The 16,721-nt window shown below is 36.8% G+C and overlaps 1 protein-coding gene across 6 annotated transcripts in view; it reads right to left on the reverse strand.

Annotated features, from left to right (window-relative positions):
* Positions 1-5,684: 5,684 nt before the first annotated feature.
* Positions 5,685-16,721, reverse strand: part of HMGCLL1 (3-hydroxymethyl-3-methylglutaryl-CoA lyase like 1) — a 205,208-nt gene continuing 194,171 nt past the window's right edge. For all 6 annotated transcript variants that reach the window (XM_025419080.3, XM_049092198.1, XM_025419082.3 and 3 more), the window contains 2 exons: positions 10,592-10,717; positions 5,685-6,996 (listed from right to left, as the gene is read on the reverse strand). In XM_025419080.3, coding sequence (XP_025274865.1) covers positions 6,886-6,996; positions 10,592-10,717 — 237 coding nt within the window. In that variant the 3' untranslated portion in view covers positions 5,685-6,885. The remainder of the gene's footprint in view (positions 6,997-10,591; positions 10,718-16,721) is intronic.

A 16,721-nucleotide genomic window follows, 5' to 3' on the forward strand; every position in this document is an offset into this window, starting at 1 on the left:
TAAAATCCAAGAGATCTATAAACAAGGACTTCTATTGAAGTTTTACAGGTGAAGGAACTGAGGTTTCAAGTTTAAAGGTATTAGGTAAACTGACCAAGGTTGTATCACCATTGAGTAATAGACCAGATGGTGCCAGAAAAGACTCAAGACTGATGGATATGCAGTAAGTTCATTATACCTTCTCTCTCCTTGGGCAAGTAGTTTGGTGACACTGTCTTCTTCCCTCAATTGAGGCATTATTTCTAGTCTTCCTTTATAACTATCCCAAGTGCTCCCTAATACTCACTTTAATTTATTTTTATACTAATAAGCTTGAAGAATACCACATAGAGAAAACCGGTTTATCTCAGATCCAGGTCTCCTGGAGAAATTCTGATGACTCTATTCACATGGTGCTTGCATCTTATGGAGCTGGGATATAGTCAAGCAGAGGAATGTGACAGGCAATATTGACTTTTTTTTTTTTTTTTTTGCATATTTTGCTTATCCTTTATAAGACTTTTTTCACATTGGAAATGCGAAGTGGTAGGGCTGTTTAGATCATATGAGTGTTAGTTTGAAAGAATGTTTTGTTGTATGAATGTGGAACATGTAATAAACTGACTCGGGCCCATTTATCTCCCTTAATTACAAAGGTGGTAAATCACTGTTTTGGAAAGAAATTCACTCTAGAGCAATGTTCTCAAGTTTTAGTGTACCTGAGAATCCCATGGAGAGCCTGTAAAAACACAGATTGCTGGGCCTCAGGGCCTCAACCCAGAGCTTCTGATTCAGTAGATCTGGCTTTGGGCCCAAGAATTTGCATTTCTGTTAAATTCCAATCGCGTTCTAACAAATTGGTATTATATTGCTGTCCCTCATGTGATTATAAACACATTAATGATCCAGATTTTGTGAGCTGACTGCCAAATGACCCAGGTTTATCTGAATAAAGCTTCTAAGAAAAAAAGCAAGCTGTGTTGCTTGTCCTGGAACCATATTTTATTTTTAAGATTTTTTTTTTTTAAATTTAAGAGTGAGTGTCAGTTGGTGGAGGGGCAGGAAAGGGAGAGAAATCTTCAAGCAGATTCCCCAGTGAACATGGAGCCTAGCATAGGGCTTGATCTCACAATCCTGAGATCATGAACTGAGCCAAAGTCAAGAGTCGGACATTGAACCGACTGAGCCACCCAGGTGCCCCCTGAAACCACATTTTGAAAACCACAATATTAGAATAGAGATTTCAACTCTGGCTTCACATGAGACTGCTTTGTATACATTAAGAACAAAACAAACTCAATCAAACCTGGTACTTAATATTCTACTCTACCTCAAAAAAGTCAATCTTTGGAGGTGAAGTTCAGGCATCAGTATGATTATCCACACCCCACTCCCATCCTCCCTCCATTGATGGATCAAATGTGTAGCCTAAATGGAGGCCACAGAGAATAAGTTTATGTGTCAGCCATAGACAATTGAAGGTTATATCCATGCTGAGACTGGATTATGAAATACCTATAAATGGGAACTACTGAAGAAATACTGAGTTAATGAGTATGATATCAAATTATTATGAAACTTCTATGTCTCTTAATCACACAAATGACAGCTGGCATAACAGGCTTTCTCCTTGATGATGTATTACAGTGGTCTTGTAAATAGGCAGTGCTGTTATGATTCCTTGGATAGGAAAAGAAATAGGTTCTAGAAAGTTTAGATGATGAAACTGAGCTTACTGGCTCAAATGGAATGGTCTTATGTGCATGCAGGAGACTGTGTGAATGTGTACAATATGGGGGTACAGAGATGTAAAGAGGAATTATAAGCACTTCTTAAGGTAGCTAATGCCTTTCTTCCATGTCAGGAAGGTTTTTTTTAATATTATCACTTTTGTACTAATTTTGATGGTTTAATTACTGTTTAAAAAATATTTGTTTATCTGACAAACTAGTTACTCTAACATTTCTTAATCTTTTTGGTGTATATATGTATCCACTCTTGAGTTCAGTCATTCAACATAGATTTGAAGGATTTTCGATAAGCTTTGCTGTCAAACTACTTTAAAGATAAATCCTAAAGAATGAGGGCTAAGGATAAAATTAAGAAATATATTTAAAAGACAGAGTTCAAGTAGAATTATTTCCTTCCTTAAGTTCCCAAATGTCTGATTTAATTTCATTTCTATTTTTATTTTTCCTTCTCAGTAACATTTACTAGACAGCTATTATGCCAGAAGCTGAGCATTATGTTCTGAGCACTAAGGAAGTAAATTAAAATGTAGTAAAGCCATTGTTCTCATGGGGCATATATTTTGTGGGGGAAAGAAAGACAATAAACAACTAAATATACAAAGAGTTAAAAATTCTATAATAAGAATTAAACAAAATGAGAGAAAGTTACTGGGGCCTTTCTTTAGACTGGGGTGGCCACAAAGACTTACTAAGGAAGTGATATCTATGATGAACCTGAATGACAAGAAGGAGCCAGGCTAAGATCCAGGGAAAACATTACAGGCAGAGAAAATAATTAAGGTATGGGAGCTGAGGTGGGTCTGGATTGGGGTTGTTTGAAGAGCAAAGACATTGGGCTACAGCACAATGCATGAGGGGTAACTGGTACAGGTATTTTGAATGCACAAAGCTTCAGGTACCCATTAGACACCCAAGAAGAAGTATCAAATAGGCAAGTGCTTCTCGAACTTTAGCAAGCATATGAGTTCTTTGAGGATTTTGGCCTGGGATGGAGCCTGAGATACTGAATTTCTAAAAAGGTTCCAAGCAATGGTAATACTGCTGGCTGTGGTATACATTTTGACTGGTAGAGATATAGGCAAATTTGTATTTGTGAGTCTATAGTTAAACAAAAAGGAGAGAAAGAGGAGACTAAAAAATTAGAGATAGAACATGGGACCAGAGAGGTGGTGGGACATACATAGTGTGGTCCCTAGAAACCAAGAAGTGCTTTCAGTAGGTGGGAGGTCAAACAGAGTGGTAAAGATATATACACTTAATTTTAGCTCACAACAGTTCCTGGAAAAGTTGGCTGGAGTAAGATAAATTCTAATCAGCTCTAGGTGGGTTTCAAGCTATACCATTCTTCTCAAGCCTTCACTCCACCCTGAACTAATGACTGAAGACCTCACTTCCTATATTCCTGGAAAAAAGATGACCAGGATTATCTACTTTGCCCTTAAAACCCATACCTGTCAACTTCAAAACTTCTTCTGTTTCCATCCTTTGCTCCTGTCTCAGAGAAGCTAAATATGGTACTTCCTTAGGGTTAACTCCTCTGCCTCAGTTCCCCCACCATCTCACCATAAAATGTACTCCCATCAGGTTTTTTCTCCACTGTTACACTGATCTGTTGAAGGTCACCCATAACCTTAGTTGGTCTGTTCTACTGGTTTATTCCTCTCTTATGTTACCATTTAAGGAAGGAGCATATAACGATCTTCTCAATGAAACATGAGAAGTTTGGGATGGCGGTGGGAAAATATTCATTGATTTTTTTTTTTTTTAAGACACTTGGAATAAAAACCTCCACAGCTGCTGGGCACTGTGTGGAATGTGAGGCTGTGAGGTGCACTGACCCGTTTGTGATCCTGGGGAGTGGGAGCCTGCCAATGAGCTAATATTCAAAGACCTCCCCCCAAAAAAGGACAGTGGGAAGAATCTTGTCACTTGTAACATAATTGAGCAACTGAACTAAGTGACGATGGAAAAGCAGTATTTCTGAAATATTGAAGAGAAGTTTGTTGCTTAGGCCTATCAAGTTAAAGCTTTAAAAAAAAGATTTTATTTATTTATTCATTCATGAGAGACCAAAAAAGAGAGAGACAGAGGGAGAAGCAGGCAGGAGCCTGATGTGGGACTCGATCCCGAGACCCCAGGATCACGCCCTGAGTCAAAGGCAAATGCTCAACCACTGAGCCACTGAGGCATCCCGAGTTAAGGCTTTTTATGTGCAACTTATAGCAGCCCAGCTGATAGACTCCACAATAGCAGAATGTGCCTGCCTTTGGAGCTGCTCAAGGCAGGCGATAGCCTCTCACCCCTCTCTCTGCCCTTTTCTCCCACCTTTCTTTCTCCCCCACCATCCTCCATTCCTGAACCTCTTTTCCCTGCCTCCCTCCTTGTCCAGTCTCTTCCTCTCTTTTTTCTGTCTCCAAAACTGTTCTTTTAACTTCTGGTCTGCCCTACATGATACAAAACTTACATCTTCTAGCCCACAAGAGCAATTTGCAAATGGTTATTGGTATTCAGAGCAATTCTTCACATGTCTGTTATTTCAATTCAATTTCTGCCTAGTGCCCCGGCCTTCATTTTATTTCTTCTTGACAATTTTGATAGTGATGATATTTGCGGCCAACTTACTCAATGTTGTATAACCTGTCATTCTCATATCTGGAGTTGATCATTTTGGAGGCTTAGAATGCACATATATAGTAATGAATAGCTATATAAGTGCAGCTAAAAAGGAAGTAAATGTTATAGTAATCAGAATAACATAAAAGGGCATCCTGCATTTTCTCAGAAAGTCCTAGTTACCATTTATTGGCTTTGTGAATTTCATGGATCTGGAACTTAGAAAATCTGTAGTTTTCAGAGGACTCCAGCTTAGTTTTCATCTATAATAGGTCATCAGCATATACATGTGATAAAATGTCACATATTCCAGAACACAGTATATTTTCTTTAAGGGAAGATGCCATAGAAGATTGTTTAGATAAGTACTTCAGTAAAGGTCATAATTGCTTTGCCATCTTAAGCCTTTCCCCAAGGCTAACTCTAGTATGGGTTTATATGTGGGTTTGTTGGGTGGGTCAGTCCTATAGTGATTCCAAGGTTTCCTGGTTAGTTGAAATGTGGATTTTGGGGGGATTCTCTGCCTATGGATTTCAGGCTGTTTTATGTGCTTAAGTGATTTTTTTTTCCTGCAAAACCAGAAATAAAACTCCAATGTAGCAGAAAGATTTAGATGGTTTGGGTGGGGAAAGGATAACATATAACTAAAACATGAACTTTCTTGTGGTGAATGTGAATAGGAAACATTGAGGTATTCTCAAAAACGAATCTGTAGAGTAAGATGTGTGCTGCGTAAGTGTGTGCTAAGCTGCACCTAGAGTTTCTGATTACTTGCTCTGCCTTCTGAAGAGTCCATGGTTTATATTTCAAAACAGCAAATCCTGGCTGTTCCTATAAGCAGTTTGCACCAACAGATCCTTTTCCAGAAACTCAAACTAAGAACCCCACAGGTCCCTAAGAGAGGAAAACTTAGTCTCCTCTGAAGATGGGGAACATATCCTGCTGTGCACACTGGGGCAGGTGTCCCATTACTGCTACAGTGCACAGGGCTGTGTTCTTTTGAAGAAAGACCCACAAGAGAATATAACAGGTAGATCCATAACGAGCTGTGATTTTGTTTCCTCTCCGTATTATTCCCACCCCCCAACCAATACTAACCCAAATGCAAAGACTTAGTACTTAGGATAATAAGCTCCTGTTCTAACACCCATCACAACCTGATGAGTTAGCCTCTTTTGTGGGAATTTAGTGTGGTTTTGTCAATTACCAATATGCTTCCCTTGTGATTATTATGACTATCTTTAAAGTTAACTTAGTTGTAATCAATGCTTCTCATATTTTCTGGAATTTCTTATTTCAATAGTTGTGATGAATATTTAATACAAAGTCCACAATGCTCACTTTCATATTTCAAGTTATATTCAAATTTATTCAAAGATAAGATCAGCAAATATTACTGGAGAAGTCTACATAAATAATAGAACTGATGGTTCAGACCCACATTTAATAATTCTGTCCCCTTATGATTTGCATAGGTTACAGAAATGTTTTTTCTTAACAGTCTTCCAGCTCCTCTTCTCAACTTTGATATATTAATTTTTGTTATTTCTGGCAATGCTTTCTATTACAAGAGATAAAATTTCAGTCATTTCAACATTAAAAATAGCCATAAAGTCAACCAAAAAAATGATGTGATTTAATCAAAGGAAAATAGTTTTTTTTTTTTTTTTCATGAAATAAAAACTGCCTTAATATTCTTAGGATCATGGTGATCTTTCCTTCAGCAATTTGGATTTGATCTGAAAATTACCAAAGTGGATTATAATATATGTATCAATCTATTCTTATCATTACAACTGAGACATGAAATGAAAAACCTTATATTTTTTGATATTTGAATAATATCATCCTGGTTTTTACTAAAACTGATGAAAGAGAAAGTATGGTAAACTGGATGCATATAACAAACATGGGAGGTCGTAATGTTTCCAGGATATGGCAACTTGCCATTGACCACAGCCTCTTGGAACAAGATAAAGTCATTGAAATAGTTAACAGATGTTAGCCATACTAGAAATATAAAAGTTCTATTGCTAAAAATTATGTACGGTCAGATGGAGATTTGGCGCTTGGTCCATAATTTAACTGACTTGGCAAATGGAAAGTTGAGATCCAGAGGCATAATGCATAATATCAAGGCCACACACTTTGTGCACTATGCAGGAGCTCATAAACTACTGACAATATGTATACTGTGCTAAGCCAGCTTGATTAAGTATTAACACAGCATTTGATACTTAGGGAAATCTGAAGTCAATTTTCACATCTACTAAATTAAAAAGTTATTTCTATAAGAGCAAAAGAGTAGACTTTTCTCCAAGTTCAAAAGCATGTCTACAAATCATCTTATTTAGCTTCAGTTTGCAGTTTACCAATGATTGGTATTGCATTCCACTGATTTTGTAATCTATCTAGCAATACTCTTTAAAATATTTTTTCCCACGCTTGTCTATTACTTCACATTTCAGAAAAAGTTGACAGTAATGATTTTCAGATGAGTATCTGTAGCTGAAATGGGTCTTCTCAGCTTTAAGTCACAAGTTCATTCAAGTCGAGCATTGAAGGAGGCTTGTGCTACTTTAGAATTTGTGGTTTTATTCACAGCTTTGCAAATAAAGTCACCAGCTTCCATCACTTTGTAAAGATTCACACCCTAGTAAGGGAAAGAAGGGATACCAGGTAGATTAGGGAAAAAGAAGACAAAACAGATTTGTTTTCATGTTATTAGTAGTCAATTAATAATTTGAAATAAAAAATGTTGATTATTGTTGACATGAGGGTAACATTTGTCTCTTCATAAATCACATAAGAAGCATTTTAGAGTTTTATGTTTTATTAGAGCATATCTTGAATCTGATTCTTATATAAAAATCATAGGCTAGCCATACCTGAAAAAACTCAATGTAATTCATGGTGGTATCTACATTCTAGAAAGGGCAATGACAAAATTAGAAACAATCTACAAAATGCCAGTGGAGGGCAGTTACAATCAGAATGGTTTAGAGTTGTTCATAGATAAGGGCTTAAGAAGAAACACTTTTACTATATAAAGAAACAACTTGATAAAACTATGAGAAATACAGGAAAAGTAAATGTATAATTTTAACAGTATTCAGAAACACTATTGGTACGATATTGAAGGTAGTAGTTGTAGGTCAAATAAAATGAAGTAGTATTTAGTACACATCTGGAACTTGTTTGGTTGAGAAGTTGTACTGTCTGAAAGCATAAACAGGATCAAGAAAAGCTTAGGTAAATCCATGAATGACAGATAGGCGGTTGGGTTTGAGGGCCAAATTCGGGGCATGCTCCTCATCTCCTGGGCTTGGTGTAACAAAAGGTCCCCACCCAGCACCTCAGCTGTCAATATAGGGGAGGCAGAGCATTAGGTGGATTACCCAGAGATTTGCCCTCAGGTAGCATTTCATAAACTTCTATGTCTTCCCTTAACATGGACTAGAAACAATGTGGACTTAAAATTGAACAGACTCAGGTTTCCTTGCTATTAAGTAGTTCTTAGTATTTATGTAAGTCTGTCATTTTCTTAAAGACAAATGCAAACACAGGACCTTTTCATAACAATGACCATAAGGAGAGCATCATTTTAATACAGTCAACTCTATCTAGAAACTTTAAAGCAATGTTTCCATTGTAGTTCACTTCTCTCTTCTTGAGAATGGTCAAGAAAATAATTTTGTAAAGTGATACTTATAAATGATTCTCATTGTCTTTTTGCTATAAAGTTGTTCTTAAGGTACCAACATTTGCTTTCGTTCCAGATAACTTGTTTTGTCCTGTGCATGGGTTTAGGGTAGAATATGTTAGACACATTTTAGTTGACATCCTAAATGGAGTGCTATTTAAGTATTGTGAATAATTAGCTACATGTGTCTCTAATTTTTGAATTACACCCAGCAAAGGATTATAGAAAGATATTAGTCACCAGGGTTTTGTGCTTTCCAAGAATTCCATTGATAATAAGTATGCATTGGAATTTGCTGACACTTTCTCCAAAAATTTCATTTTGGCCTTTCTCTATCATTTTACCTAACAGATATCATCATAAAATAGCATTGCATTTATTACTGAATCAGTTATCGGGTGCTTAAATATGTCTCATGTACTGTGATATGCTCTGGGGTTTCAGGAACCCCATGTAGAATAAAGTTTCTGTTCTCAGGCTGTTTAGTGTCAAATAAGCAATATGGATGCCTGTTGATAGGGCGTCTTGTATTGTAATTAAAGTCACTGAAAGAGATATACCCAGGTGATTATGAGGGCACAGGATGAGACAATCAATCCACTGAGGAAAAGAAAGCAGAGAGGAGTGTGTCAGGAAGGGTAAATTCTGACCCGAGTCTTATATGGGCAGTATGAGTCATTGAGAAGGGGGACCGAGGGGGTTCGGTAGGCAGAAGAATGATACAAAACACCTGAAGAATGCCATGCTATATCTGTAGAATGACAGGCAGAGATACCCTGAAAAGGCATGAATAGGCCATATTAGATGACAGAACACAGCTTTGCTTTTCAGGAAATGAGAATCCAAGCAGAAACAAGGCATATTCATATTTGTATTTTTAGATGAAATCCTCTTGTGGTAGCATGGAAGACGAATTTAAAGGCAAGTCTGAAGTCTGCATACCAGTGTGGAAGATGAATACCTCAGAAGGAACTAAGGAATTGCGCTGACATAGCTACAACAAGGGTATTAAAGAACAAACAACCAAAATATAAGTCAAATGAGTGGCTCTTGGTAAGTGATACGGCACAGAAACCATAATAGCACTGGATTCTACAAAGAATCTTGGCTTGTTAGCCTGTGAAACTGGTTGAATTAGGCTCTTCTTTCTATTTAAATTTTGAATTCTTAGGAGTAAAGCCATGGCTTATTTGCATTTCAGCCCTCAAGTTCTAGAACATGACCCGATATATAATAGGCATCAAAGCATGGCTAGGTTCAATTCAGTCCTCTAAATCTCCAAGGAAAGATCTAATTTGTCTCAGTTTTTGTCGTAGCCATACATTTCTACCAGAAATGATTAAGCTACTTTGTAAATGAAATAATTAGTTATTCCTAACCAGGAAAGACAGGCAATAGCTTTTAATGTTTATCCCGAGTGATACCCATCCCCCGGTGAATGCCATTGAGCATCTCTATGTAATGGGCATAGCTGCCATAATTGTTCTTTAGCAGGGAAAGCTAGACATAGAAATAAGATCATAATAAAACCTCAGGGTAGGCTTAGAGGTAGAAGCACACACATTGGCATGGAAGTCTTAAGGTAAGGAACCCAAGGTATGAGCCTGGGGGTTTAGGTAGGGAGACACAAGAAGACTTTTTGGGATGGTGGCACCTCACTCCAGGTGAAATCGAGTATGGGGGAGTAAGGCCATCTGAGTGGTGGTGGAAGCAAGTGCCAGGAACAGAGGTGAGAAATAAAATGATGTGGAAATGGAGACTCCAGGCAAGTGGTACTGAAAGAACTTTAAGTGGAGAGAAAAAAAGATGTGAGAGAGAGAGGGAGAGGGAGAAAATTCCATTTTGTAATCCAGATGATGCTTTTACATCTCAGAAAACATTTTGAACTTCTAGTCATTTGTGAACCTTTTTCTTGCCTTCTATATCTGCCCTAAATTCTGTCTTAAAGACTAATAAGTAATTTTAACAAGCATGTGGCAAAACAAAGTGCTAATTTAATTTAGGTGGATGCTATAGAGTATGTGACTTTTCAGGTACTTTTTTTTTTTAGAGACCCTTCTTTTTCTCTAGTGTCTCACATGCCAAGTAGTATTAAGCTCTCCTCTTCCCTGACCATTCCAATCGTGCCCTGGGCTCTTTTCCAGAAGCTCTAGTTGTCACCGCAAGAAAATCAAGATCTCTGTTTCCTCCTAGGAAAACATCCATCCAAAACAAAACTGCAAAAACAACAATCCTAATGGCAAAGACACAAGCTGTAACTCACAGTGTGTGACATCAAATCAGATGATACATGAAAAAACACTTCAGAGGTCATGAAGCACTATAAAAATGTGAAATGGTAGCATTATTGGTGATGGAGCTACAGCAATAAGTTACTTTATAAAGCCCCCTGAAGAGTTTTTATTGTATTTTCCCACTGTGCATTTTAGCAAACAGCAAAAGTGTAGTAAAACTTTGACCTCAAAATTGCTTCCCAAATCTGAGACACATTCCCATTTGTATCTGCAAGGCATGCATGAATATTAAAATATGTTAAATGACTTACTGTGTTGAGCCCCAAGCCATTAAGCATATATATCAAATCCTCAGTGGCTACATTCCCAGAAGCACCTTTTGCATAAGGGCAGCCACCTAATCCGGATACTGCAGAGTCCACCACATTAATCCCCATCTGGAAAACAAACCAGAACACTCAGGGCTTGTCTATTTATGGCATGTAAATTGTTGAATTTCTACTTAACCTGTTCCAAAGAGCAAATGAGCAAAATCTAAACCTGTTATCCAAACATACTCACTTACTCACCTGCTGCTAGAACAGTCCCCCGGGTGCTGATTTCTTTTCTACCTAATTTTCCTCTTTTAGGCTAATAGAAACTCTAAGGATCTCAGGAAGTAAAATAATCTTAGATCAAAATTAAAACGGTGTTATTCAGTGATAACAGCACAACCAGCTTGAAGTAAGATGAATTCACTTCTAGGTTGGGTAGATTTTCCAACCAATTCCCTGGTTCTATCCTAATACTATTATATAAACACGAAATATTTCCAATACCCCAACACAAAGTCAAGGTGACTTAGAAGACTAGTGGTAATAGTAGGGTCACTATGTTTGGAAATAGGATTTTTGTGGGCTCATTTGACACTGAATTCACTCAATCTTTATTGAGTCGTTCTCTTACCCGATCCTGCTGCTTTGGGAGAAGTGAAGAGGTGATCGGGAGGCAAGACATCTACCATTAACAATAGCATCATCTCACGTTTACTGAGTCTTTATTAAGTGTTGGATATTATTCCTAACATCTTATGAGTATTTTTTTAACATCTTATGAGTATTAACTCACAATCTTCACCAGAAATCCATGAGGTAGATATTCTATTATCCCCAAATCACAAATGAAGAAACTCAAGCACATCAGGATCAAAAAAATTGCCCAAGGTCACATCTGTCTCCAGAGAATTCACACTGGGATTTATGGTTTCTGGAAGCATGCAAATTGGTATAGGCCATGTGTATGGGGATATCAGAGGGTAGAGGATATGTATGTGCTGGAGATGTCCTTGTAGACATTATCACAGTGGGGTCTGAAAGGGGCCCTGGAGATCAAAGGGTTAGAGAAGACTAGGGAAGAGAGGCAGGCATGTCATGCCTCTATAAAAGGTGACAATTGGATAATCAGAAGCTACCAAGAGGCCTAATCTGATTATTTAACTCCAGGGCATTGGAGAAAAAAGTAACATGGCCTCTGCTAAAATGGGAAGTACCTGAAAGCAAAAATCTTGGGTAGCCTGCTAGGTCAGCTGTTCATATTCACGGATCGGAACCATACACTGTGGCTACATCTCCAGAGTCAGCCTCAGGAGATCTGGGCTCAGACTTGAGAATCTGAGTCTTTCACAAGATCATGGATGCTGCTCTCACTGCTAATCGGGGGGGGGGGGGGGGGGGGGGGGTCACACTTCCTTTTGTTTTTCTTTTTTGATTAACTTTTTTAGAATAGTTTCAGATCATCAGAAAACTGGTAAAAAAAAAATACACACCAAGTTTCCTATACTGTTACATGATCTTGTGATTATGGTAAATCTGTCATGGCTGATGGACAAACATTGGTACATTATTATTAAAGTCTATACATGATTCAGATTTCCTTATTTTGAACTTAATGTTCTTGTCTGGCCTTTAGTCTGGGTTTGTCCAATGTTTTTCTTAATGGTTAGACTAGAATTCTAAAATATTTTGAGGAAGACCACAGAGGTGAAATGCCATTCTCAATACATTGTATCAAAGATAGATACTATCAACAGGATTTATGACTGGTAAGCACTTTGATCACCTGGCTGGGATAGTGTTTGTCAGGGGTCTGCAGAAAGGAAGTCCTCACTCCCCACTTTCCAGAGGAAAGTCACTATGTGCAAATCATGCTTAAGAGACAGAGAGTATCTATGGACATTATTTGGAATTCTCCCATTTGGGAGATTTGTATGTTCTCTTTGATTTATTCAAAGATTTTTTTTTTTTATCAGTAGGGACTCCAGGTATTTTTTTATATCCAATTTGTTTTAGAATCCAGTATTACTTTCTATATTTTGTGGATCAGGTTGTTTGAGATTTGTTTTTTGCAGCTCTTTTAGTTGGTCCCTGTGTCTCTTTCTCATACCAAAGGAACTGTGCTTTTTGAATCATTCTTCTAGATTTCCCCTTGAGACTTAAGAGGGATTCCTACAAGGTTAAAAAAAATTTTTTTTTTGGATGATAGACCAAACTGGTTAACAGCAGTGATTACCAGATGGTGTAAAAACAGATAATTCATTTCATTCTAATTATATATATAGTTTAAAAAGGGGGGGGGTGTAAACTTTTGCCTGTAGTAGAATAATAGTATGTAAACAAGAATGAACATAAATGAATCTAAGACTGATTTTCTTGATTAACATCATTATTTTGCAACGAAGTGCTCTTCCTAAGATGTGAGACTGTAGGGTCAATCTGCATACAAAATCTTTAAATACATACATGATCTGAATGAAAAGTTACTTGGAAAACGCACTTTCCCTTTTTCCTAGCATCAGAATAACTGTAGACCTGGGGATTTTCTATCAATAAGTTCTATTCCCAAATTAGTTGAATGAATTCTACCCACTGTGTGGCTTCAAAGCAATTTTTTTTTTCACAAATTTGAAGTTTATTAAAGTATATATTACCTGTGAAGGAGAACATTAAGATATTAGTGCCTTTTAAATTCTCTTTTTAAAAAATCATAGTACTACTTTAAAAGCACTTTTCATGTAGTTAAATCCTAAATTCTGACCTCTATTAAATGTATAATTCTATTCCCTAGAAATCTTAATGGATAATATTACCCATATACTAAGCTATGATCTTGTTTTACATAAGTGCTTTAGGGGTATCTGGGTGTCTCAGTCAGGCATCTGACTCTTCGTTTAGGCTCAGGTCATGATGTTGGTGTTGTGGGATTGAACCCGGAGTTGGGCTCATGCTTAGCAGGGAGTCTTCTTGAGATTCTCTCTCTCTTTCTATCCTCCCCCTACCCTCCCTCACATGAGCTTGCTAGTGTTCTCTCTCTCTCTCAAATACATCTTTAAAAAAAGAAATAAGCTGTTTTGAAATTCTGCAACTATAAAAATTTGGTTTTACCCTGTATATTTTCTGTATATCGCTATCCCTATTCTGTTAGAAATGATACATACTATGATGAAAACAAGTTCTTGACAGTAGGAAAACATTCTCTTCATTGATTTTTGATGGTAAACGGAGTGACATTTTTTTGTACTTACTGAAATGATATAGTAAACACAGTGACATTTAAAGATAATAGATGGGATCTTAGATGATTTTATCCTACAAGAGATTATCTTCATTAAAAGATTTTTTGTAGATACTCCCTTTCCCATATCTCTGAACAGAAACCACTACTTTCATGCTTTCACATTCCCAGGGGTGTGGGTATGTGTGTGTTCCCAGGGTGTGTGTGTGTGTGCATGTGTGCGTGTGTGTGCATTCACAAATGCAAGTATGAGTGAGTTTTTTGCACCACAGATTGCAGAACAAAGCATTTGTTTTTTGTTTTGAAGGAAAGTGCATCTTTAGATGAGAAACCACAAGGTGGCAATGTAGCTTCAAAATCCAAGTTAAAGTCAAGCGTTTACAACCCCACTGTGTTCCAACCCCCCAGAATAACAAACATGTAAATAAATCACTTTATATTATACAAATAAATATTTTCTTTGCAAATGAGGAAACTTTTACTAATGGTATATAATACAAACTGTTGCTCAGTATATTTTTTATTAGTCTTCCTTTGACTTAAATCTATTTATGAAGTGCATTCTATGTGCCAGGGACATGGGATATATACAGAATCCTGTAGCTAGTAATTCTCCCTAAACTAAAATCCAGAACTCAAAGGGTTGAGGTATTCTTGGCTCCCACCTTTCTCCAAGCTCATGATTAAAGCTATTTATCCAGTGACCAGGAAATGATAAACTTGTTGGGTTCAGTTACATGTGCTCTGTCTTGAGCTCTATACTTATGTGCTTGGACTTAGGGGCTGAGAAAAATGAATAAAATATTAGTAGCCTCTTTTTTCCTGGAAAATGGTAAATTGATTGTAGATATACAATGGGCACATCATTTTGTGCTACAGTCTTAGGTGAGCTCTGCAGAGTATTAATCTTGTGTAGTGCTTAGATGACCTGACCATGCTGATATGCTAATGAAAAATACATCTTGACTTTTTCTTGATGCTGTAAGAACTTATTTCCCAAAGAAAATGAGAAATCCTTAAGAGGAGTCAAATCATTTTGCAAAAGTTATAATGTCCTATATTTTCATGATTTCACAATATTTAATAAAATCTAACATTTTAGGTGTTGAGGATACTAAAATCTTAAGGAACTTAAACAATTTTAATATGTTAAGTTTTGAAATGACATCTTTCTTTCTATGATCAACTTTTTTTAAAAAAAGTCTATAATGTTAGATTTACCTAAAATATCTGATGGTTTAAGTTACTCATTTTTGGATTTAAGTTATGTGGGGAAAAGGCAAATGTTCATATGGGATAAACATTAAAAATGTACTAACTTTTCTAGTAGCTATCTCCTCAGCCATTCCTAAGTCAATATACCCTCCAACAGAGAACTATAATTAAGCATAAGGTGCTACTTGTCTTCCAGTGATCAGGCCAGATAGCATTAATGAAGCATAGCACTCTTTGTAATAAGCTCAGATCTTGCCTTGAGCTACTTCTCAACTCTAAATAGTTACTATATATTGATTTATACTACCTTAAAAATAACACTATTTGCATTCATGTGTACTAGGGATGTAACATATTATATAAATCACAGGTAATGTACTGTTAGCATACATGAATAAAGCCCAGTGTTTTAATTAAGGGAAGTATATGCCAAAATTGATATGTAAATGATGATAAGCATATATATTGCTGTTGAAGGATAATTCAGCTAACTTAATTGGTTACTAACTTTCATGTAATATCCCTCATATTTTTTTAAGATTTTATTTATTATTCAGAGACCGAGAGAGCCAGACAAGACACATAGGCAGAGGGAGAAGCAGGCTTCCTGCGGGGAGCCTGATATGGGGACTCAGTCCTAGGACTCTGGGATCGCAACCTGAGCCAAAGCAGATGCTCAGCCACCGAGCCAACCAGGTGCCCCAACATTCTTCATCTTTGAATAGGTTTTCCTACATGTTTCATTCTCCTTTGCCTTACTATACATAAGGAGATAGATTATATTCTTACCTTCACTGAGTATATTTCAAATGGAGATAGAAATGGGACTGTGTGTGTAGAAGGGTGGGTACAGAAATGGAAAACAGATAAGAAAATTCTCAATTTAAGTAAGAGAAAATAAATACTATTAGTGAACATTTATTGAATGCTTATTTTGTCACAGACACTGTGTCTTATGCCTTATATATGATAAAACCACACGATGTTAGTGTGAAATGGGTAGTAACCCATGCCCATTTTACTGATGAGGTGACTGAGGTTCTAGGAAGACAAACACTATTTCCTAATTCAAACAGTAGAAGACAGAGGAAGGATGCAGATAGCTGTGTGCAGTATACTGTCCAATGTCAATTGTTAACAATTAACACTCTATGCCAGGCACATGACTAAACATTTCCCATGCATTGTTCATTTAATCCATGTAATAACACCAGAAGGGGCAGTTGTGACTGAGAAAGAGAACACTAACATATCAAAAACCTTCCTTTTTTTAAGATCCTTTTTTCAACTTTCTGAAAAATCTACACAGCATAGTAATAAGAGAGTTGAGAAAGTAAATGATCATTGTCCCAGGGCTTTTTTTTTTTTTTTTCCTAGGAAGCTAGCCCAAGAAAATAGCCAGAAATGTTAATATAGATTCATGTTCAAGGATAAGGTATTCTTTGTACCATGATTTGTAACAGGAGAAAAAAGGCCATAAGTTAAATATCCAGTAATAAGGAAATAGTTAACAAATTACATAAGATGGGCTATTGGGAAACCATTAAATATTTTCAGTGAATATTTAATGGTATAGAAAAGTGATTATAAGAAACTGGAAGATAGGAGAGGATACCATCCATGCTTGGTATCATTCGTGTCGGTATCCAATGATACCGAGCATGATAGCATCCTTCT

This window comes from Canis lupus, chromosome 12 (assembly GCF_003254725.2).
Source record: "Canis lupus dingo isolate Sandy chromosome 12, ASM325472v2, whole genome shotgun sequence".
Lineage (NCBI taxonomy): Eukaryota > Metazoa > Chordata > Mammalia > Carnivora > Canidae > Canis > Canis lupus.